The sequence below is a fragment of the Phalaenopsis equestris genome, unplaced genomic scaffold (genome assembly GCF_001263595.1).
Source record: "Phalaenopsis equestris unplaced genomic scaffold, ASM126359v1 Scaffold000054, whole genome shotgun sequence".
Taxonomy (NCBI): Eukaryota; Viridiplantae; Streptophyta; class Magnoliopsida; order Asparagales; family Orchidaceae; genus Phalaenopsis; species Phalaenopsis equestris.
Window position 1 is genome coordinate 2483435 of NW_018164496.1, and position 25029 is coordinate 2508463.

The window sequence follows — 25029 nt, forward strand, 5'->3', positions numbered from 1 at the left end:
TGTTCCATTGCATCGAATATTCACTGGTTCCATCTATTTTTTGATGAAAATCCAGAATTACTAAATTAATTTCATAGGCGAATTTAAGGAAGTTATTCTGTCATGGCTCACCAACATGTCTCCGCTAAATATGAATTTGATAAATTCAGATTTACTAAATCATATTTTACATAAATCCAGGACAAAGCCAATCACCGTCTTATACTAACAACAATCTTCTCCAACATACCCATTAATCCAGGTCAAAATTCACACATAGAATCAGAAGATTTCTTTTGCTAGAGTGAGAAATGGCATTTGAAATGTCTATATAAGGGTTTGGTGTTGCAGTAATGTAGCAGAAAGTTGGCCATGTCAGACAAATTTGTCGCTAAGCCACCTAAATGGCAGGTTTTCAACCTAATATAAAGCACCACATACACATCTACTTTCCCCACCTTTTGAAAAGGTGAGAGCTGGCTCAAACGTAAAACAGATCATTCAATGGCTAAAGCAGCATCACTAAAATGAAGTGGCTGCAAATTTTTCCAAAATTTCTAAATTATCCTCAAACAATTGTGCATGACAAACGACATTACATAAGATCTCTATATATCAACACTATCTTCCCTCCCAATTAACACCCAAAAAAATAAAATAAGCAATTATATAACATAATTTGCAAGAACAGCAATTTGTTCAAAAGAACTTACTGCTGTATAGCCCCGCGACTGGAAGTGAAGACTATAACTGAGCTACGGCTAGACGGATACACAGGAATGACGCCTAGGTTGTAGGGTTTGATGCTCGGCCCAACCAGGTTGCCTTCACCCTGAATTTTCCTGGCCTTTGACCTATCGATCCTTGCACGCCGGATTGCCTCCTGGATTTGTCGGTCATGATCCTTGAGCATCTGATCAACATTTCCAGATGGGCGTGGCAATGGACCTGAGTAATGTATTTTGTTGCCCTTTGGACCAAAACCTGGGTGCTGCAATGAATTTTTAAAAATTAGGGGTATTTACATAAGTACCCATCAATTCCTTTGCATTTACAAATCTAACATCTAAATTTTGATTTTTACATATATAACATTTAAATTCCTCAAATCACATCAGAAATAACATATTACTGACTTCTAAAAAATGAACAAGCATAAGTAAAGTGGCATAAACGTAAAAAATAAAAGTTCACAGTAAGATATACAAATACATAGGAATTGTTTGGTATGTACGTAATTCTTCCTAAAAATTAAAGCAGATAAGATTTAGAAGAGCAGATTCACAAAATTCCCTAAAAACAAGCTAGAGAGTCCTTAAAACTATTAAAAAAAATAATAAAATGTATATAGTCCGGTTACAACGTAAGAAAAGGTCCAACATAACTACATAAGAGTTTGAGCTCATTTATCTACAAATGGAATAGGTGTTTTAGAAAACTAAAATATTTGCTAAACTGACGACATTTAATTGGATGCATTTAATAATCGAATGAGCTTTAAACTCCCTAAAAAAAACCTTAAATATAATGATCTTATTTGCACCCATAGAATTAGTGGAAACAAAATCATATTTGGTTTGAATAGATTTTAGAATTAAACTTTCCTGAATAAAACTATGGATTTAGTATTTCAAATAATATTGCCCCAAACCAAACATTTTAAACATACAACCTTCTCAAAAAAAACAAAAAAAAAAAAAGATGAAACTCCTTTTACAGCACTTCAAGATAGAAAAAAAATTGTAATCCCTTGAGAATTTACTTAGCTTCCAACCAGCTATACCTTTATAAAAGATTTACAGTAAGAGCTGAACTTGAAAGCTAGAAGTTGCAATAGCTAGCGCTCAATAGATGTAAGTTCAATTCTGTCAATGAGCAAAAAGTATAACAATATAAATTCTTGCAGAATTGGCCAGTTAATATTTCCAAGTTTTCAGACAATTCTTAAAAAATCAGCTACAGGGTTGAATAAGTAATGGCATCCAGTGAATAAGATGTATGCCAATTCGTACTTCTCGTTTACCTGTTATATATATGCATATAATAGTAATATAATCAAATGGAGACGTTAAATAAGGTAAGGACCAGAATTACTGACACAAGCACTGTGTTTATTTAATATTCTGTTTCAATCATCATCCATTGTTTGGTCAAAAAGGCAAATAAGAAAGTTCTTTTAACTGCTATAACTTCCTAAATATCTCAATTTTACTAAATAAGTGAGCCTTTTTATAAATTCTCAGAAGCACTGCGGCAAATGGATATGCAAATTTTGAATAAAAAAACAATTCAAACAAGTCAAAATACTTACTAGAGACTGGTTCATGTAGTTGTCACTTTCATCTTCCTTTCTCTGAGACACGCCATGGTACAACTGATCATACCTTCTTTCTAAATGCTCATTTCTAGATTCAGATAATCTTCCAGATGCAGCAGTATTTTCTAATTGCGAACCATTTCGTTCACCTACATCTAAAAAAGAATTCCTCCTCGCTGCCACTAAACCAGAAAGCGATGACAAATTGGCTGAATTGGCAGCCGATGATAGCTTCAAAGCAGCAGCATCATTCTTTCTAGCAGAAGCCCACTGTCCCCGATTAACTAAAGGCCCTGAATGAGAAATTTTATGAGTATAATCACCATGAGAAAGTTCAGCTGCTTCCAGCACACGGGTTGGTTGTGGAGGTTCAATCAGAAAGCCAGAGGCAACTTCCTCTTGATTTGGTTTGAATTTCTCGCTCCTGCTTTTAGAATTACCCTGATTTTTCCATTTCTGTGATCCAAACAAAAAATAAATCGCATAAGATGGAGCAGTAATAACATGCAAGAAGAACTTCGTGGAGAAAGTTAACAAAAATTACACCAGGAATCAAAAACTTTGACCTAACAAACAAATCTAAGTAAATTGCAAAGCAATACATCCCTCAGATTTTGTTGGAAGTGAAGCAATTCTCAAGCACAAAAAAATAGTTTCACATATTATAATACAAATTTCCCAACAAAAATCTTAGACAACTTTCTCCATGTATCGCGATATTAGTGAGAACATCACCTTTATTGAAACAGACAACTCAGCATTGGCATCAGGGGCAGGGACAGCACGTGATTCTCCAAGTCCTCCCCTTTCTAGGCCTGATCTTTGTACCTTGCTTCCAGCAGCACCTTGCCTATCATAGAATAGAAGCATTAATAAAATAATAACGTAACATGCCTCAAATACCCAACTTAACAGACAATAATGGTCATTAGGCCACATCATCCCAACAAAGGGACAAAACAGTCATGCACACAATACAAGAGAGGTAAGCATACAAGGGTGTTTAATAGTTATGACGTGAGGCCATTAGAAGTATTATTATAAACAAAAGAGAAAAAAGAAAATGGGACTAACATAGAAATAACACTGAAAATTAAAATATTCCATAGAACCAACTCTTTTTGTATCCAAGGTGAAATGAACTCCAAGCTTTGCGTCAAGAAAAGGTAAGCAACTGACCTAAAATAAGCCCTCACAGAACCTACCGCAAAACTATCAAGGAACAATTAAAGATCAAGTAGCATGAATTTAGTGAGGATGGAATGGTAAGAAACAAAGCCTAGATATCCACAAAATGTCATTTAAATTCCAGCATACTGGGAAAAAACTAATGTATGCCAAGAGGCAAAACATGCTTGGGATCAAATTTCCAATGGAAAAGAATAATTAATTTCAGGTGTAACATAGGCCATGCAAGTCACCTGGACCACGAAACCTTAAAAGGCACTTTATTAATCACCGGCCAAGCCCAACCACTACAAGATGCAATTATGAGGTAGAACTACAGGTAAACCTTGGATAACTAGACTGGACCGCTCTAAATACACATTATACCCACTCGAAAACGGTAAACCCATATAGAAAGAAGAAAAAAAAAATTCATGCATTAATCAAGAAGAATAAATAGTAGCATAACCGCAACCTACTTAGCAATACCATGGAATCTTTGATAATTTAAAGATTGGGACTCTATTCTGCGCTGTTCTATTTGATAAGTGGCATTTTTAATAGCATCATGGAACCGCAACATGATTAAGTAAAAAAACTGCACCAACTCTCTATACAGGGATGCTAGACATGTAAACCATCAGGGGATCAATTTAACTATCAATTCTTGGAAAGTATATTCTTTCTGTCACAAAAAATCTTTTAAATAATTCAAAAAACCAACGAAATAGTGAGGCACGAAAAACACTTAGTAGGCTACACTTGCAGCCTAGCTTATTAGTAAAATTTATTGAACCAATTGGACCTAAAAGCAAGAAGCTATTGCTCAATCGTTCATTCTTTTTAGGCTATTCTAAATCAGTGTTAATATCATCAGCAAAGAGCTGCAGCCTACTAAAGGAGTTGTGGACTCCGACAATTCACAACCGCTCCCCAGAAAAACTGGCTGCTTTTTTTCAATTTTGTTTTGAGAGAGAGCTTTGGAGGGTCAATATTTCAGAAAACATATTGGATTGTAGATAGATAAGACACTAACCAAATATTTGGCCCTCATTTAGCGAGAACTTTTTTATCTTGGATTTGAGGTTTCTCATAGGCGCAAGCCCCTATCGTTAATTACCCCTCCTGATTACACGAAAACACTTTCGATTAAAGCTAGTCATTTGTAATTGAGTATTCAACATATAATTGCAGCACTTAGGATTTTAAATTATATAATTCATCACTTGAAGCTTATAGCAAATTGTGGGAGAATGAAGATGAAACCCGATCAAGATCCAATGGTTCAGTCATTTGGAGCCATCGTGGTCCATAATCCACTTAATCAAAGGAGGTAGTCAACCCAACCTGACAAAATGATTCTTCCCAGCAGCCATAAGTTGCATCGTCCAAGAGATCATTGTAGATCTAGGGTGGATGTTTGTCTAACAAGACATTTAAATCGACCTTAGCTAACATAAGGTTTTGTTTCAATCAATTGTACAATTATGATTCACACCACAAATAGTAGAAAACCATTTAGGAACATATGGGCTACGACCGTATAAATAATGTAATGATATTATTTGATAGCAATCACCCGATCAAAGAAATCTGGTCGTAACCACTATTTTGTGGTGTCATTTGGCGATAGAACCACTCAGACAGAGAACTGCGGCCACGTCCTTTCTGGCATGCAATTGCTTTGTTTATGAATATATTAATACATTTGATATGATATTAGATCTTTATGAATTAAAATCAATTAAAAGTTTCTCACACTTGACAAACTGTCGTGAAAAAAGTAGATGGAATTTGTTTTTAGCTTTTAAGTGATTGAATTTTACCTTGATTTGGACTTGTAAATACTTATTTTAAGAATTGAACATTTATTTCAATATTACTAGACTCGTCAACTCCAGTCTTTGCAAGAAGTATCAGACTAGTTAAGTTGGACTTACGGCCCTATCCTATAGACAATGCGGCCCAATTAATCAGCGCAACATTATCGAAACTAGTATTTGAGCATCAAACACATTGGTTAGTGCACATGCGGGAATTTAATTTCACATATTTGAACTATTTTAGCTAGAGCATTTGGTTTAAGACAATTTATATAATTTAAAATATGGATTGAATTAAAGATTTCTTTAAACAAGATATTTAAAACTTGAAATTATATAAATTTGTATCATTTGAATATATATACATTAATACATATATATTCACTTTCATTTTTTTTAAAAATCATCTTCTGTTCGCTAGCAAACACATTGTGAAACACATTGTGAATCAGGTGGCGGGGATTTCAAATCAAACTTAGCTCCTTAACTCGGGGTATTTAAATTTCAAATTAAGCTTAGCTTTGTGAATTTGGGCACTTCAAGTTAAATTAGGCTAAGCCCCAAATGTATTAAGTTATTTTTGAAAGTACAAATATTTAATATCTATGTCAATTTAGACTATTCAAACCTACGAGTTTAGATTTGAAAATTTGAAAATTTTGGATTAATTGTAAACCCCAAGCTCTCAATTTTGAAAGCTCAACTGATTTAACCATCAAGACTTAAGTTTAAAAGTTCTCATCGACTTCAATTTTAAATGTTAAAATTTCAAGTTTGAAAAGCCCAAAAATTGATATTAATCTTTAAAAATCTTAAGAGCCTAAAATTTTAAAACTTTAAAATTTTGAATAATTTAAATCCTAAGGAGCCTAAAAATTTTAAAATCTCCAAATTTTCAACTTATTTTAAAATTCAAATGACTCAATTATATTTATGAAAATTCAGGGTTACAGTGGTCTACAGGTCCAAATCACCCAAATATTCGGTAGTCTACCAACGTCAACCCACGTTTGGGACCATGGGAGAATGTCAGTCTTCTGAATTGTCTTGAAAAATGAGCTAGTCAGTGTTGTGAGACAATACGGTCGAGGAGCAAAACTATAAATTTAAACATCGATCTTAAAATACGCAACGGGCTTTCAATGTACCTGTAGAAAATGTTAGATCAAAAACTAGTATTTACAGAACGGTACTTTGCTTTCCCCGAACAGTAATCAATCCCCAAGGACGAGTTCTCGCTTTAAGACTTGAAATTATATAAATTTGTTTACATCAATACATATATAGTCACTTTCATTTTTTTGAAAACCATCTTCTATTCGCTAGCAAACACGTTGTGAATCAGGTGGCGAGGATTTCAAATCAAACTTAGCTCCTCAACTCGGGGTATTTAGATTTCAAATTAAGCTTAGCTTTATGAATTTGGGCACTTCAAGTTAAATTAGGCTAAGTCCCAAATGTATTAATTTATTTTTTAAAGTACAAATATTTAATATTTAGGTCAATTTAAACTATTCAAAACTACGACTTTAGATTTGGAAATTCCAAAATTTTGGATTAATTGTAAACCCAAAGCTCTTAATTCTGAAAGCTCAACTTTAATTTAACCATCAAGACATAAGTTTAAAAGTTCTCATTGACTTTAATTTTAAAGATTAAAATTCAAGTTTGAAAAGCCCAAAAATTGATATTAATCTTTAAAAATCCTAAGAGCCTAAAATTTTAAAACTTTAAAATTTTGAATAATTTAAGCCTAAGGAGCCCAAAAATTTTAAAATCTCCAAATTTTCAACTTATTTTAAAATTCAAATGATTCATTTATAAGTATGAAAATCCAAGGTGACAGTGGTTTACAGGTCCAAATCACCCAAATATTCGGCAACCTATCAACTTCAACCCCCGTTTGGGGTCATGGGAGAATATTAGTCTTCTGAATTGTCTTAAAAATGAGCTAGTCAGTGTTTTGAGACACTACGACCGGGGAGCAAAAATATAAATTTAAACCCCCGATCTTAAAATATGCAACGGGCATTCAATGTACTTGCAGAAAATGTCAAAAACTATTATTTACAGAACGGTACTTTGCTTTCCCCGAACGGTACTCAATCCCCACGGAAGAGTACTTTTTTCCCACGAACGGGTGTTTTAAAATCCCCATGTTAAAAAAAATTCCAAACGAGTTCGCGCTTTTCTCCGAATAGTACTTAAATTTCCCACAAACGGGTACTCGAGCTTCCTCGAGTGGATATTTTGTAAATTTCCCGCTTTGCCCCAATGTGTTACACCTTTCTGAATGAAGCAGTGATATTGACGACGAAGATAACAAAGATAACATTGATGAAAGGTCGAAATCCAAACATCAAATCAGTCCATGTAGCACTCCAATTAGTTTCAACTAAGATGAACACCTTCACCAAACTCATATGCATAGAACTTGATTGCTCCTAAAATTTGGGAACTAGGACAGCAGAAAACCCTTGCAAGGCCCTCCAAAGCCACTTGAGATCTTCATATGAATACACTGTGTTTAGATTATTTAAAAGCGGCTTCAAACTCTTGTACGGAATGGATGTTCTCTGAGAGATCTCCAAGATAAGGACCATCCTTTTATCAGGTACATGTTAATGCATTACATGAGCTTGCATGAATACTTTTCTTTATCCCTTATGGAAAAGAACATCTCAATAAAGCCTGCAACAAGATTATCCCTTCTATTATGTGGATAATCACATCACCAGGCGGGAGGGGTGAAGTAGAGATAGGAATCTGGCTTACTATATGATTTCTCCATCCGCCTCAATGGTTTCGGATAGCAGCAGTGCGGAAGAAGAAAGAAGTGAATTTCAGGCCTCTGTATCACGACCATGCAGCTGTCATCCCAATTTTCTCTAATCACAATAGTTTCATCACAAAGATGATGGTTTTGAGGAAAATCAGGAGAGAGGATACAGACACAGGTGAGTGTTTCGAGTTGTATCGAGTGCAGAACAGGGAGGAAATCACGTGGTCTTTCCGTGTAAGAAATAGAGCGAAAGTAGGGAAACATGCAAGTTTCGGAAGTCCTTGTATGCTGCATTTCCTTGATTGCCTTCCCAGTTACTATGTCGCAAGGAATTCAATCTTTTTCCAGCCAGCCAGCCCTAGTTGCTAACGTATCGGAGGAGACAAGCGTTAGGCTACACCATTGAGTCGTGTCGCGAAGAAAGGACGAACTAATGCTTTGATTTCAGCCTATGATGTAGAGAGGACAAGGAGTTTCAGATGCCTTCCTACACTGCGATCCCGTTGCTGCTTTTCCCATTCAATCAAAGCAAACTGAGAAGAACGATTAGAACAAGCGGGAAAAGCAGCATTTCCGTGGTCTTTCCGTGTAAGAAGTAAAGAGAAAGTAGGGAAACATGCAAGTTTCGGAAGTCCTTGTACGCTGCATTTCCGTCATTGCCTTCCCAATTACTATGTCGCAAGAACTTCAATTTTTTCCGACCAGCCTGCCCTAGTTGCCAACGTATCGGAGGTGACAAGTGTTAGGCTACGACATTGAGTCGTGTCTCAAAAAGAGGACGAACTAAGGCTTTGATTTCAGCCTATGGTGTAGAGAGAACAAGGAGTTTCAGATGCCTTCCTACACTGTGATCTTGTTGTTGCTTTTCCCACTTGTTCTAATCGCCCTTCTCAGTTTGCTTTGATTGAACAGGGCGCACGTAGAGAGGGAGATGGGAGGAGCGTTGAGACTTGCATGTGGTTGTGAGAAGGAAGGAGCGATCGAGACCCCTTTCCTCGACCTGACGAGTTGTGCAGTTTTTAACTGAAAAGAAGCGGGAATAGTTATGACATCCAGTGGGAGCGAGAGCAAGAGTTGGAGTGGGAACAATTACAGGAGGCTCGAAATTTAAATTAACATTAATTAAATTAATTAAATCTATTTAAAATATCAATAAATTTAATTATTTTTACTCTTTTTTTTACGTCAACAGGAACCACAAGAGAGTACCATGAAGCAAGAAAAATTTTCAATCCGGACTCCGGACATAGCTCTACATGCGGACTCCAGTAATATACCACCTAATGTGCTATATCGGACTCACCTAAAAAAATATTAAACTAGAACCACAAAGTTTACTAGAGTAGAACTGTTGACTCCAATAACCCAAAAATAACCCCGAAATAACCTTTGTGGTGCTATTTCTAAATTATTTCAGAGTTATTTATGAGTTGTTCTTCAATAACTCTGAAGTAACCCCGAAATAACCCTGAAATAGCCTCTGTGGTGTTATTTCAGGGTTATTGAAGTGGAATATATGACTTTCTCTTAAATAATTCAAAAATAACATCTGCGGTGTTATATCGGAGTTATTGAAGTATAATATATGGGTTTCTCTTCAACAACTCAGAAATGACCCCAAAATAACATCTGTGGTTTCACTTCAATAACCCTGAAATAACCTTCGCGAAGTAGCATACGTGGCGGCATACTATTGGAGTCCGCACACAGAGCAACGTCCGAAGTCCGGACAGGAAATTTTTCCCATGAAGAGAGGATAACATCAATAAATCTATAACTCGTAGCTAGGTCGAAAACAATATTTCACAACATGATGTTTTTTCCACAACATCATGGTAGACTACTTGTAAGGCCTCTGGTTTCCAGTCACGAGTTCAAAAGTTCCATTTTCATCTAAGGTCCCTAGAACACTCCAAAGCACACACGTAGTACCTTAAGTTAGTTCTTTGGTAACTTCTTTGCCTTCTACACCATTAATTTTTGTCAAGTCACGTGATGCCAAAAATGACTGCTATTGCAATGATTACTATTTTTTTAAACTGAACTACTTAGAGAGTCAAGGAAGAGTGAGCGATGGGATAAATACTACTCCTCCTTCCACACTAAAGATGATTATGAGAAGTGAATAAATGAATAAAGAAGAGAAAGAAATAAAAACCAAAACAAACAGAGCTGGCAGTGCTAAAACAGAAAGAAAGGAAAGGAAGAAAGATGTATGGCAAGGGCGAAGTAGTTAAAAGTATCAATTGCACTTCATTTCCTTTCACTTTTCTCTGCTCTTTTCAAACAGTGGCCTCAGAAAGGTAGTGTCAATACTCAAACGTACATTTAAGTCATGGAATAGCATTTTAGTTCTTGTAATTCTAACATAACACTTAATTGAATGGATAAACAATAATAAAAAAAAGGAGTTAAGAGATACTTGAGAAAAGCTAAAATGAGAATACCTTCTAGTTTCTTCTTCACGTACTTTAGCATCAAGCTCTTTACTTGGAGGGTATTTGGGCAAGGTTGAAGGGTCGCAAGGAAGAGGCTTTGTTGTAAAGTACTGATAAAAAAGGAGATTAGTATGTTTTCACTACAAAGAAAACTAGGAAAATCAAAGAAACCAGAGAGGCATCCAATGTTTAATAAGAATCAGCATTAAAAGATAAATATACCCTTAAGATGCTGCCACCACAAAACCAAAGAGACATCTCATGTTTAATAAGTATCAGCATAAAAGCAATCAGATACAATCGCATTAAGAAATGCATATAATCATTAATACTTTGTAGTCATATTGAAAAAGAACTATAATCCATTGGCATCTCCTTTACAAAAAGAAACAAAATATAAAGGGAATGTCAGTTACCTCTATATTGTGGGTACAACTGCAAGTGAAAATTATTCAATAGTTTTATTAAGACTGTTTATACTTCACCAAGTACTTACAAGCTAATGGTGGAAAGAAAAGTACTTGCAGGCTATTTAGTTGGAAGTATTTCTAGTTCAACGCCAACAAAATGCAAGACTTGAAATTTCTTGGGTTTGGTCAGAAGAACAACAAATGTAGTGTAAAATGTTAATATGTTTGAAATTCTCTCTTTAGATCATTTTCAATGTATCTGAAATTCACCCGATTTGAGTGAATTTCAAATCAACCTGCAACACTGTTGTCCCTGGCCACTACCTACTACTAGCCATTACAAGCTAGCCATCCTTTGCCGTCGTCGACACCATCCTCCACCATCAATTCTAGCCACCACTGTTAATGCAGGCCTCCACCGCAACTATCAAAAATGACCTCAGATGGCAACCATCCGCTAAAGCTACCTCCGCCCACCATCTTCGCAAGTATTTGAAATAATATGCAGGCAACCAAGAATCTTTTTTTTTTCTTTGGCAAGCAACAAAAATTGGGCAAAAACTTACATATATATGAATATACTTTGTATATAGAATGTTTCATAAATCCAAGTACTTGAAAACAAATAGCCCCTTTAAATTAATTCCAAATTATCCTTCTTTTTTCTTTTAGATCCGTCTCGATTGTTATAAGGAGTTAAACACGGTCCTACACGAATACTTCAAAAGGAAAAAAAAAAACACAAGAACAAATGAAGTTCTCTGAAAATGCTCAAAAAAATAATTACATGGAACTGTACACATAAAGGTAAGAAGATAGAGCCAGAAATTCCTAATTTAAAAGTAGAGAAAGGTGTCAAAATAGTCCCCTAACTCTTTGTAGGAAATTATTTTAGTCCAAGAGTTTATAATAGTGCCAATTTAATCCACAATACTTTTTAATGGACGTTAACATAATCCTTTCTGGAGACTATTTAATCTCATATTAAAAAAGCATGAGGACTAATTTGATACTTTTATATACTCTGAAACTAAAATAGCACATCCAGGGGCCTATTGTGACACTTTACTCCATAAAATTATAGAATCTCCATGCCATAATGAATCAACTATAAACTGAAAATATCAGAAAATGAAGAGCATCACAACAAAATCAATAGAAATAATTGCTAAAAAAGTCACACTATTCATTAAAGACCCAGGCTTATGTAGAGCCTTAACATTCTTTACAAATAAATCTCTAGACTTATTCTATATTTCCTATTTACAAATAGAACCCTAAACTATATACGATTCTCAACGCTCCCCCTCAAGATGGGCAAAAGATATTCACTAAGCCCATCTTGTCACACAACCGAGATAGAACTAATGAGCGAAGTCCCTTGGTGAGACAATAAGTTACTTGCTCTCCAGTAGCTGCATGACTTATCTCCAGTAATTCACTATTCAGATTCTCCTTGATAAAGAACCTATCAATCTCCACATACTTGGTTCTATCATGCTGCGATGGGTTGTTGGCAATGTTCATTGTTGACTTTTTGTCGCACCACAACTTCATTTGAGGTCCTTGGTCCACCTTGAGCTCTACCAATAGAGCTCTCAGCCATAACATCTCGGCAATTCCTAAGGCCATAGCCCTGTACTCTACCTCTGTCGTTGACCTCACAACTATCAATTGTTTCTTGCTCTTCCAAGAGACCAAATTGACATGCACTATCCTGATGTGGACCTCCTGTCATCAGCACAACTAGCCCAATCATAGTTACAGTAGCCCGTTTTTTCTTAAGATCAACCCCTTCCCTGGTACACATTTCAAGTACCTCGGTTCCTTGGATCGTGTATGTAATGACTCACCACACTTAATGCAAATGATATGTCGGAACGAGTGCGACTCGGATAGATGAGACGGTCTACCAACCTATACCTCTCGCGATCAACTAGCTCTTCTGCCAATGCTCTCAAATTTCCCTTCTGATCAATTGCAGAAACTACAGGCTTGCATCTTAGCATGTTTGTCTCTGTGAGCAAGTCAAGCAATCACTTCCGCTGAGATAAAAAAAAATTCCCTCTACTCCGCGAGCCACCTCAATCCCAATAAAGTGCCTAAGCTATTCCCAAGTCCTTCACCTCAAAAAATTTTCCCGAACATGCCTTCAATTGATCAATCTCTCCCTCATCATTACCAGTGACAATCATATCATCCACATCAAAATAAGAATACTAAAGTGGCCACCATGTCGTCGAAAGAAAGTTGTATGGCCGGCATTGATTTGCTAATAGTCCGTGTCTATCATTGCTCTCCAGAACCTGTCAAACCAAACTTGAAGAGATTGTTTCAAATCGTACAGTGATTCCCTTAGTCTACATATTTTTCCCATTATTTGGTTTGTTCGAAGTTTGGGGTTTCTCCATGTACACCTCGTCTAGCAGATCCCTATGAAAAAATGCATTATTCACATCCAGTTGGTGTAACTTTCATCCATCATTCACAGCCAGAGAGACAAGTGTCCTGACTTGTGCTCATCTTTGCCACCGGTGCAAATGTCTTATCATATTCAATGTCATACGTTTGACTATGTCATTTCCCCACCAACAATGTTTTGTAGTGATCAATATTCCCTTCAAAGATATACTTCATTGTGAAGATCTATTTGCACCCGACTACAGTTTCCCCTGCTAGCAGCAATGTGAGCTCTCACGTCATATTATTTGTCAAGAGCACCGAGTTCCTCAGCATGACAGCCTTCCACTTTTGATCTTCCTTAGCTATCTGTCGATACTTGGGATAGAGGAAGTATTCAAAGAAGCAATGAATGCTCTGTGTAAAGATGATAAGTTAGAGTATGAGACAAATTGGAAAATGTTGTATGACAAACCAAAACAATCAGAAAGATGGCCCCCATTGTTGTGAGGTCCTCTTTAAATTCATGGGAGTGGGAGGCAAAGACAGATGAATCATATCACTTGTGTAATCGAATTTTGAGGTAGATCGCGTGGGTGTCTCAGTATTCGAGGAGATCGTGACTAGAGACTTATTTGCCTGACTGGCATGGTAGGCAATGTTCCCTCATTCAAGATTCGGGGAGTTCGGGAAAAGAGACTTGTTGGCACGAGTGACATGGCAGGCATTGTTCTCTCATTCAACCTCCATCTTGTATACACCCTCAGCTCCCCTTGAGCTTGAATCCCACAATATTCAGGCTCATTTTCTCATTTTTCGGCTCTTCCTCAATTGATAATTCCCACACAATAGAACAAGGCATCGTTCTCAGATGTATCAATCTCTCACCATCACTACTCTTCCCCTCTCGCCTCATACCTCCAATATCTAGTGAATCACCAAAGGGTGGGGTCACCTCCAAGGTGTAGTACAGTTCAAATTCTCTAAAAATCACGTCAATACTCACAATCTATTCTCTATTGGACTCCAACAAACACATTAATTCTGAGTACCACAATAACCCACAAAACAAACTTCACAACTCTGGGATCTAGGTTACCAATTGATGGTCTATTATTTTTCACAAAACATACACAACCAAACAGCTTCAATGGGTGGATCCCGTCATTATCTCCTTTCAACAACTCACGAGGAGATTGTCACTCCAACACTCTTGAGGGTACTTTATTAATCAATTAAGCGGCTGTCAAAATAGCTTACCCCCACAAGTGTTTTGGGACTTTCATCGAGATCATCATGCTTCGGGTATATATATATATATATATATATATAAAGAGAGAGAGAGAGAGAGAGAGCCTTAACATTATCATTAAAGATTTGGGCTTATATAGAGCATTAAAATTCTTTACAAATAAATCCCTTAATTTATTCTATATTTCCTATTTATAAATAGGACCCTAAACTATATACAATTCTCAACAAAACCAATAAAAAAACCACCCTTGCTAAACTAAGGGGATAATCACCGATTGCAAAATCACAACTAAAATGGGCTCTAACTTATGTATGATACTGCTAGTTTTTCATCTGCATGACCCATTAGCAGGCCAACTATTGCATTATTTGCCGCCCTAAAGATGAGAAATCTGGCCCAGAATTAAGAGGTTGATGCAACTGTTCTAAAACAATGTCCCAAGTAAACAAACTTGAGAAAGGAATTTTTACAAGATTGTCCACTTCGAGCATTAAACTTTGCCCAAAAAAAGGGAGAATGAAAAATTAATGTTAGCGTGTGAGTGTGTGTTTTATCATTTCTTTATGTTTTCTATTTTGACCGGTGTGAGTGAGTGGGTGGCTTCCGCAGAAGTTAAGCTTTTCCTTACCTCACTCTTCAGAGCAAAAGCTGCAGTTCCACGATCTGCTGGGTCTACTGATAATAATACTTCCATTAGGGCTAAAGCTGATGCTGGAAAGTCCTCATATGTTTCTGCAACACGTCGCCTATAAGGTTGTTGAGGCTTAAAAATGGTGGCATGTGGCAGTTTGGACTTCCTCCAGTAGTCATCAGATGGTGAACCACAAAGCTTAAAAATTTTGTGCAGCTGCTCCACCTGTACATGTATTAAAAGGTAATTTTGTGAAAATAATGAAAGTGATTCTAGCATAAAATCAATGAAAGTAGTTGCATGCAATCAATACGAGTATAAGGGACACATGAGAGCTTTTGCAACGATATAATGAACTATTTCCTTCATGAACATTTACACAGCTCATACTGTTCAAATTTCTAAAGACAATATAACAATAAAATGTATTAAATCATTAATAGAGTAGCACATTCTGCAAAGCCTGTAACTTTAAAAGAGCAGTCCAAGGATAATGAAATATTTACAACACCAGAAACTGAGAACCGTGAAACAACTGTTATTATTCTGACAAGCTAAATACCCAATCATCATGTGAGATCAATAGAAAATCACTGCAGCCATAAAGATAGTGAATAAGAGAAGTTCGTCGGATAGTTGAAGCTATTCAAGTCATAGAACAACTAATGCACACCTTACAAAAGCAGAAATTTGAAGGGCAAGTCAGTGAATACGGATACAAATTCTTAAGGTTAACCTTCAGTCACAAACACTATTCTTAAACTAATGATATGGGGCACTGTCACGACCTGGAGCTTGGAATTCATCAAGATAGGTACAAACGGTCGAACGATGGGAATTAAGTTTTCTATATCCATTCTCTATAAATAATATTTTACAAAAGAAAAAGTCACTATAGAAAATTAAATTAACAAAGTCTAGTTAAATTTACCTCATTACAGGTTGTCCACGGTCTTTTATAAACGTTACCTCTTATATTGTTCATCTTTTAATTATACCTGAAAATATGTTTAAAACCATATTAAGCTAACCAAACTCAATCAATACTCACACTCCTAAACTATAGTAATACAAGAGAAAAGAAAGCAATTTACATGTCAATTGAGCTTTTAATATATCAATATAAATATTTGATCTGTTATTCAAGGAATCTTACTATATCAATAACATATCGATATTATTATATATTTGTACAACCATCACAGAAGCACCGTCTAAAAATTTGTATCAATTAGGGTACTTTAATATAAACATTATTTTAGGATAATTACATACAAAGCAAAAAAATATTGTTAGTCACAAATCAAGCACCTACGTGATTTTTAAACTATAAAACAGATGCATTTATGCGTGCCACAATCAAACAAATATGAATTTGATAAAAATGAAAAATATGGGTTGGGATTATTATCATGACCTTTGATATTTGAGTGAGAAGTTGAAAAAGGGATGAAAGGGGGTGCATGATTTGTAAATAGCAATGGTTTGGGTGTCTTGTATGTAATTGCCCCTAATATTTTTAATTTACGTGTACGGGTATCTTAGTGTTCCCCCGCTAGTACCATAAAGGTAAGATAATCATAGTCAATTATGCACAAACAAGCAACAGTATAAACATATCATTCAATCTATATATATAGCTGTAATCAATGCATGATAACAAGTAACTACAAATATTCATAATAATATGACCAATAAAAAAAATAACATATAAATCAAAATAAAGCTTGTAGAAGTATCATTAACTACTAATGCAAAATAGTTGAGAAGAACTAAAATATTATCATGGCTTAAAAGTATAAATACTCACCTTAATGAAAACTAATTTGATTTGCGTTGACCTCACTATCCTCCTTTGTATGGCAGCAGGCACGAGAACCCCTCCTTCGCGCACAGAAGAGCTTCTTCCTCAGCACACAGAATCCACTTTGCACATTGCCTTCATTCCTCCGCCTTTGGTCACAGCTCGACACAGTAAAGCAACATTGCAATCCTCTTCTTCCCTTGAGCACAACGCATGAGACCGTTACGTCATTTCCTCGGGTAAGAAAGCACGCAACACCTCTCCTTCCTTCCTCTACTCTCTGACCACACGCACGAGAGCTCCCACTTCTCACATCGATTTATAGAGAGAGCACGCCTCCTTAGCTTCTGAACCCTATATTCAGTTTCCCAACTCTTCGCACTTCTTCGGTTCTTTATTTCCTCTCCTCCGAGTAACTGAAATGGGACGTGACAATCTTCCCCACTGATAAAAATTTTATCCTCGAAATTTAAAAAAATAGACTAAATGCCATTTCTTATTAAGCAGATCAACATTAGCTAATAATAAATTCTATGATGAAACTAGGGATCATTCATTAAGATGAAAAGTAATTACTATAAGGTAAAGACCCGATACAAGGCACTCAATTATATTCCAGATAACAATACATACTTATTGGAGCAAGAAATTATGCTAGGAAAATACACTTATAAATAAGAAAACACCAAACTAATTGAGTAAGTCCATTGACTTGTCTGTAATATTAAGATATTTTTTGGAGAAAATTCGGGTGTAGTCTTTAGTCACGATTAATTGAACCAATACATGTCTCCCATCAATAAATATAATTTTCCAGTTGTCTACTAGTTTGAGATCATCAACACTCTTTTTGATAACTTCCATATGTGGGTGCCCCCACTGAAATTTTTCAATGAATATTTTTCAATAAGAGAAAACTCGAATTTCTCAGTTAAGGTTAAAATTTCTAAGTCAGAGAAAAAATGTGTTATTTTCTCACCTTTCCTACTTGTCTTCTTAACAAAAGGGCAATCACATGTATCATCACGACAATCCTTATAACTTGAGGGGAAGACAACTGTCGACTCCACCTGAGGATTACTCACCACGTGGGCAAAGGAGGCTTTGTCAGATTCAAAAGGAGGGAGCGCCATCAGACTAAAGAGCTGCTAGAAGACCTCGATATAATCGTGGTGATGCGCGAAAGAAAGCGAAGCTGTCGACGTCTCCTATTACAAAGTCCCAAAAAACTCGGAAGCAAGGAAAGGCGAACGTGATGTAGCTGTCGGCGTCGAAACAGACAAGGCAGAAACGACGCAGACGCAAATGTGCAAAGCTGTCTGAACCGAAATCGAAACATCAAGACGCAGAATGAAACACAATAACGACGCGAGCCGACGACAACAGAGAAGACGCCGCGAGGAGAAGATGACGCCGAAGAAGACGTAGCAAGTATCTGATGCGAAAAGCCGTAACAATTGCTAGGGTTTGCCACGAGTCGAAACTCTAGCAGAGCCGATAGCGAGAGAAGACGACGCAAGTATGTATCTATATATATATAGCGGGAGAAGACGATACATAAATGCATATAATATATATATATATATATATATATGTGTGTGTGTGTGTGTGTGTGTGTATATATATACATACACACACATATATATATGTGTGTATGTATATATATATACAAGTAGCTACAAACATTCATAACAATGTGACAAATAATATATATATGTGTGTATATATATATATATCAAAATAAAATAAAATAAAAATAAAACTTGTACAAGTATCATTAACTAATAATACAAAATAATTGAAAAGAATCAAAATATTACTATAGCTTAAAAGTATGAGCGCTCATATTGATGACAATTAATTTAATTTGTTTTGACGTTGACTCTTCTAAATTGAAAAACTAACATAAATATAATATTTATATTATTAAACTTTAAAATAAATTAACATTTTAATTAACTATTAACTTTCTGTTATTTATGCATCAAATTTCCATATTTTACTTTCTATGATTTCATTTTCTATATAATATATATATTATGTTAAGGCTTACCTTGATAGCCCTAATCCACGCACAAACAGCTTCTTCCTCCCTCTGCACATGATGGATGCATGACCTTACTCTCCTCCTACGTATGGCAACAGCGCACACAAACCCCTCCTATGCACATGGGGGAGCTTCTTCTTACACTACATGCAGGATCCTCCTGGCACGTCATCTTCGTTCTTCTGCCTTTGGTCGAGGTTTGACATATCAAAGCAACACTGTGATCATCTTCTTCCCTCGAGCATAGCGCAGGAGGCCGCTGTGTTGTTTCCTCGGAATAAGAAAGCATGCAACACCTCTCATTCTTCCTTCCTCTGCTATCTGACAACATGCACGACAGCTCTCGCCTCTTGCATCAATTTATACTCTTGCATCAATTTATGGGCGAACTCTCCTCCTTAGCTTCTGACCCCCTCGCTTTTTCTCCCCTCCTTTCAGTTTCCCAACTCCTCAATTCTTCTTTGGTTCTTTGTTTTCTCTCCCCCGGATGACTGAAACAGGACGTCAAAGGTATGGCTACGAGTTGATGCACTAAAATATTAAACTAAACTGCAAAATTAACTGGCAAAGATGATATATTTAGGGTGAACAAAAAAAACTCGTCGTTTGCGAACGTGTCATGTCCAGCTTGTTGAATAGCTCGTATTCGATTAGTTCATTAAGCAAGCGAACCGAACACGAATAAATTTTTAAGCTCGATTTATAAACAAGTTGAACACGTGCAAAGGTTTGTTTTGGCATAAAATAATTAGATAATTAAATAGTAAAATTTATTTATATCTTTTTTAAATTAAATTTTTATGTTAAAAAATGCTAAATTTTATTATTTTAAATTTTATTTGGGTGATATAATTATAAAAAATATAAGCTTAGGTGTCAAATATGTAAATAAATTAGACTTTGGTGGTATCTATATAAAGGGGGCTAACATAGAGCACATTCTTGATTTAGGATTTGGATATGCAAATACATAAGAGTTGGTGATATGTCTGTAAATGCCCTGGCAATTAAAAAAAGAAAATTTTTCAATGTTACTCCCTCCCGCCCGCATTTATTTTTCCCATGTCCGATATTTGAGAAAATTGATTATTCCATTATTATTTAAACATTAGAATGAAATGGAGGAAACTATTCTAATGTTTGGGAAGTAGAACAGCTTGAATTTAGCTTCAAATTAAAAATAAGCCAATTTGAACAATTCTAATAAAATTGGGTTGAATACAAATGTGTTATTCTTAAGTCATTTCGCGAACAAGACTTAAGCTCACCCAAGCTCAGCTTGCTTACAGGCCTAAGGGTCTGTTTGGGGCAGCTGTAATTTATTCAAATAAGTTGTTTATCTTGGTAAACTACTGATCAGCAGCTGATCCACATAAACTGATTGGTTGCTTGATTTTTACGTTTGGAAAACAGCTTATTTGAAGTTATTTCTGGATAAATGATCATTTTGCTTCTGATCTAAATAAGCTGTCTAGCTGTTTGGATTTCGTGTTTGGAAAAAAATTGTTTTGTAGTTGTTTCTAAATAAATGATCATGCTGTCACTAAATAAAGAGAATAGCAAGTCTCTTGCCTAATCAAATCAAATAAATTTGTAATTGAATCTCATATATTATCAAACCTTAATCAATTAATGTGGTTGTTCAAGTATCTTAAATGAAAAGCTTACGATCATAAACAAAATGAACACCAAGAAACTCAAGCCTTTTCATTTATCACTCACATATTCATAAAACTAGTCAACCTTTTTTAATTTTCAATTAAACGATCATAAATTAGCTATAATCAAGTCCAACCACTAGTAGCTTATCAAGTACATCGATTCATTAGCGTCTCTTGCCGTGAAAAAAAATTCATAAATGACAAGACAAATTTCTAAGCTAGCAGATATGCTTCAACATATCAAAAAAAAAGAGGAGATAAAAAAAGGAGATAGATTAGCAATTTGCATTCCTCAATACATTCCCAAAATATATGCCCACAAAATAATTTCATGAGGAGATAGATTAGCAATTTGCATTCCTCAAGACATTCCCAAAATATATGCCCACAAAATAATTTCATAATAATATGTATGTTCCATAGTAATTTTGGATTGGGAGGCTCAATCCTCAAAACCCATAAGGAAGGAAACGATGTCCCCAGTAGTTGCCCAATGGGGGAGTAGAGAGGAGCGGCTAAGGCAGACTAGCAAGCTGGAGCAGAAAATGGAGTTCGGCGCAGCTAGGGCAGGGCGCGATCGAATGGAGCGAGGGCAGAAACTGGATACAATTTCATCGATTGCGACCCGCAGCTATCATCCCGCGGACCGCATCGTTAAGAGATTAAAAACGTCAGATTTTCATAAATTATTGAAATGCATTTTCCAAATGGCATGACAGTGTTTTCAAAAAGTCGTCCACACTTATAAGTTATCCCAAACGGGCCCTAAATATCGAGCTCAATTTGAGTCAAATTCAAATAAATTGAACTAAACGCAAACATTTATTTCATAAAAAATCTCGAACGCGAGCCGATTTTGAACACAAACAATTTCAAATGAGTCAAACACAAACATGACCTCAGCCCACTCATGTTCAGCTCATTTACGCTCCTAGATATATTAGAAATAGAACATAGTTCCAACAGATAATTGAAGTTCTTCTGATATTTTTCACCTTTTTCTGCAAGGGAATAAATGAGAATCTTAACAGAGTAAAATGCTCTAATTATATCAAAATTCAACGAGAGATAGTAGATGAAAATAATTCTTTTAAAAAAATGCAGATGAATATGCACATCTGTGAGGCTGATTCACCAAAAAATGACATAGGAGATGAATTCGCCAAGTCGAGCTCTGTATTAGTCCATTATGTTAAAAATATTAGTGACTCATTTGTCAAGTTTGATTGAGATAGCTCGCCAATTGAGCTTTGGAAATAAACTTGCTAGCCATGCTCAAGATGCCAACCCGCCAGTGATGAGGCAACTCATGCCTATCTTGAGGAAATTCCACTATGGTTTTGGACAACTTCGTCTTCATCCACAATCTTCATAAGTGAAGATGCAAAACAAGTTATCTACAACCAGAGATACACCATGACTACCAAGAGATCTTGTTGCTTCTCTAGTAAGTCGGCTGTCTAGTCCAGGTAGTACCAAGGTTACATGGTTCATATATTTTTTTCATTCTTTTTACATGTTCATTTTTCAGCTTTCTCGGTAGTATTGGAGACTCCAGATACTTACCCATAAAGAGGGGATCTTCAGTAAAACCAAGGTTTCACCTGCTGAAATTTATTCATCATCCTAACTACCCTTGAGAAAGAATTATGACCTAAAATTTAATTTGAAATCGAAATTGGGAGAAATTATCAAGCTAAACACCCATTCTAAATTGAACAAGAATACAATAGTGACCTACAATTGCCCATGAACTTAAAGTAGGACTTAAATCTGATCATGATTATGAGTCAGAATTTCCAACAAAAATTGAGTTTATTCTGGATTATAAACTTAAACTTCTAAAGAAGCTCCAAAGTGCAAACCTAAGCTTTTAATAGACGCTGCATTCAATCTTGGCTGTGAGCTTGAACTTCTTAGAAAAACTTCTAAAAATGAGACCAGACTTTCAAAAGACATTGAATCCATTCCTAACAATGTAGAACAAAGGATACATGTTAAAGTCAATAAATATAATTAGCAAACGAACAAAATAATTCCTGAATGTAAAAGTAAGCACCTCACACCAAATAAAGATGATAAATCAAGTTAACAAATATTTTTACTCTTAATGAAAGTTCTAACAAATTTATTTTTGTTAAAGAAAATGAAATTGGTTTTATTCTGTTTCTAAGTTACCTGGTTGTCGGCCGTTTTTTTTTTAACCTTCACGATTTGAAAAAGTGGTGATTTTGTGATTTTGAAAATAATTCAAATATGAATATAACCTTTTTTTTATTTTTAAAAGTAACATTTTAATTTTAAAATATGTTAGACCAAACGGGTCTCACATTTTAAATAGTTTAAATAATTGAATACAATACTACACACTTATCCCAAAAAATAAATATATCACTTGTAATAGATATTCAATCACATAGACTAAAAAAATTGTGACATCCGTTTTAGTCTGAGAAATATTTTATAAAAAGACTAAAAAAAGACTAACAAGTTTCCCTATCTAACATAAAAAATTAGATAGAGTTTATTTTTATCTGGGTTTCTGGTTCCCTATAGAGGCAAGCCCCTATAGTTAATTACATCTTAACTGATCGAAATCACTTAAGATAACTCTCGATTAAGATCAGGTGGTTTTGCTTTCAAGATTTCAAGGTTTAGGTTTTCACGATTAGTCATGGGAAAATCAAATGAGAATGACTCAAAATAGGGATTGGGCATGGGAAAATCAAATAGGAATGATCCAAAATAGAAACATTTATTTAAGGAATCCAAATGGAAGAAAAGTAAGGATTACCACAGATCCAAGAGAAACCCCGAAGATGTCCCAACTATCTTAATGTTTGGCTTTATCTCTTTCGAAATGATTTAATTTGATATTTTAATCTTGCAAGTTATTTATGATTTAGGACTTATGTTTACACAATATCGGACTATGAAAATAGCCTAAAAGGATAAGAGGATTTACACCGTACCACACGGTAACCTTGGAATCCGAAAGCGTTAGGACTTATAATAGTACAACAGAGTTGTACAAAAAACCTACAAAAAACCTAAAGAGTGAGATCTTATGGGTTGTTATTTATACTAAAGAAGGTGATAGGTGATGTGAATGTGTTTTTGCTGCTGTAGATCCACTTTGAAGTTGTTCTTCGTCGTGCTGCCAACGTTGTTTGCTCTAGGCTCTTCATAGTAGCACCTCCTGGTTTAGTTTTAGTTTTGAACATTCTCCTAACCACTAGGTTATTCTATACTAAAACATAACATATCAAATTAACTAAGCATGCAGTGTGAAAGCAAAGTAACAATGTACTGTACAGAAAAGAGGAAAGACAATATAACATGCTGAGAAACATGCTGAGAAAATAATAAATTAAACCTGTACACCTGGTAAGTTCATTGCTCCTTTAAGTTTAGCTGTTATGCGCTGTGTAAAAGAGGAAAGCGTGACCTGAAAAAAGACTTAGCAAAAATAGGTAAATCGTAGGGAAAAGATAAACAAATAAAATGAAATACAATATCACATATAAAAGATCAAGAATAAGAAATTTATATGTGATATTAGAATGTCCGCAATTGCCAGGAGGATTTGAGTATAAGACAAACTCAAATCCCGGAGCATTGGGTTTCAGTTTTGGTCAAGTTAATGTAAGAATTTCATTATTTGATTTAATTAAATCAGTCATGAATCACAATCTAGTGCACCCTCGTGTCTAGTGTCCTAATTATTTCATGAAATGGGGTCAGATGTCTGGCTTCTTAGGATCATTTGAACATTAGGAGGATGGACTCTTTCAAGGTGTGCTTCTAAGATCTAGGAAGCCTACACTTTAGTTTACTTGAAGTGTCTTAAAGTGTCTAACTTCAACTAAGTATCTTTCAACTAACCCTCAAACATCTTTAGATTAAGCTTATCTCCCTATCAGACTCCTAAAACTTAAGGGGTGAACCTATAGTTTTGGCAAAAAGTGTTGTGAAATGTGTTTCAATCCTAGTTAGGGTAGTTGGATTTAAGTTGATTCAAAACTTAAGGACCTAAATGCAAGTCTAATGATCTTTCAATCCATGTCCCTAATTGTTACCTAAACTCTCACTTTCTTCCAACTCCCAAATATTCTTCCAATTTACAGTTTTATCTTTCATATGCAAAAAGGAACGGTAGATGGTTCGTTATTCTATCCCCCTTTAGGTTTTATCACATAGAAGATCCAAATCTTATTTTTAATTTTCTCTTCCTTTTTCTTTCTTTCATATTTCCCTTAAGATTATGAATCATTTCTGAATATAATTAAATCGAAAATTCTCATTTTTAACTTGA

General features: G+C 35.3%; 1 protein-coding gene across 1 annotated transcript in view; it reads right to left on the reverse strand.

Moving 5' to 3' along the window:
* Positions 1-446: 446 nt before the first annotated feature.
* LOC110019372 (probable serine/threonine-protein kinase At1g54610) overlaps positions 447-25029 on the reverse strand; it is a 51166-nt gene continuing 26583 nt past the window's right edge. The window contains exons 4-8 of the mRNA XM_020717013.1: positions 15200-15427; positions 10516-10616; positions 3032-3146; positions 2291-2752; positions 447-970 (exon numbers count right to left, since the gene is read on the reverse strand). Coding sequence (XP_020572672.1) covers positions 689-970; positions 2291-2752; positions 3032-3146; positions 10516-10616; positions 15200-15427 — 1188 coding nt within the window. The 3' untranslated portion in view covers positions 447-688. The remainder of the gene's footprint in view (positions 971-2290; positions 2753-3031; positions 3147-10515; positions 10617-15199; positions 15428-25029) is intronic.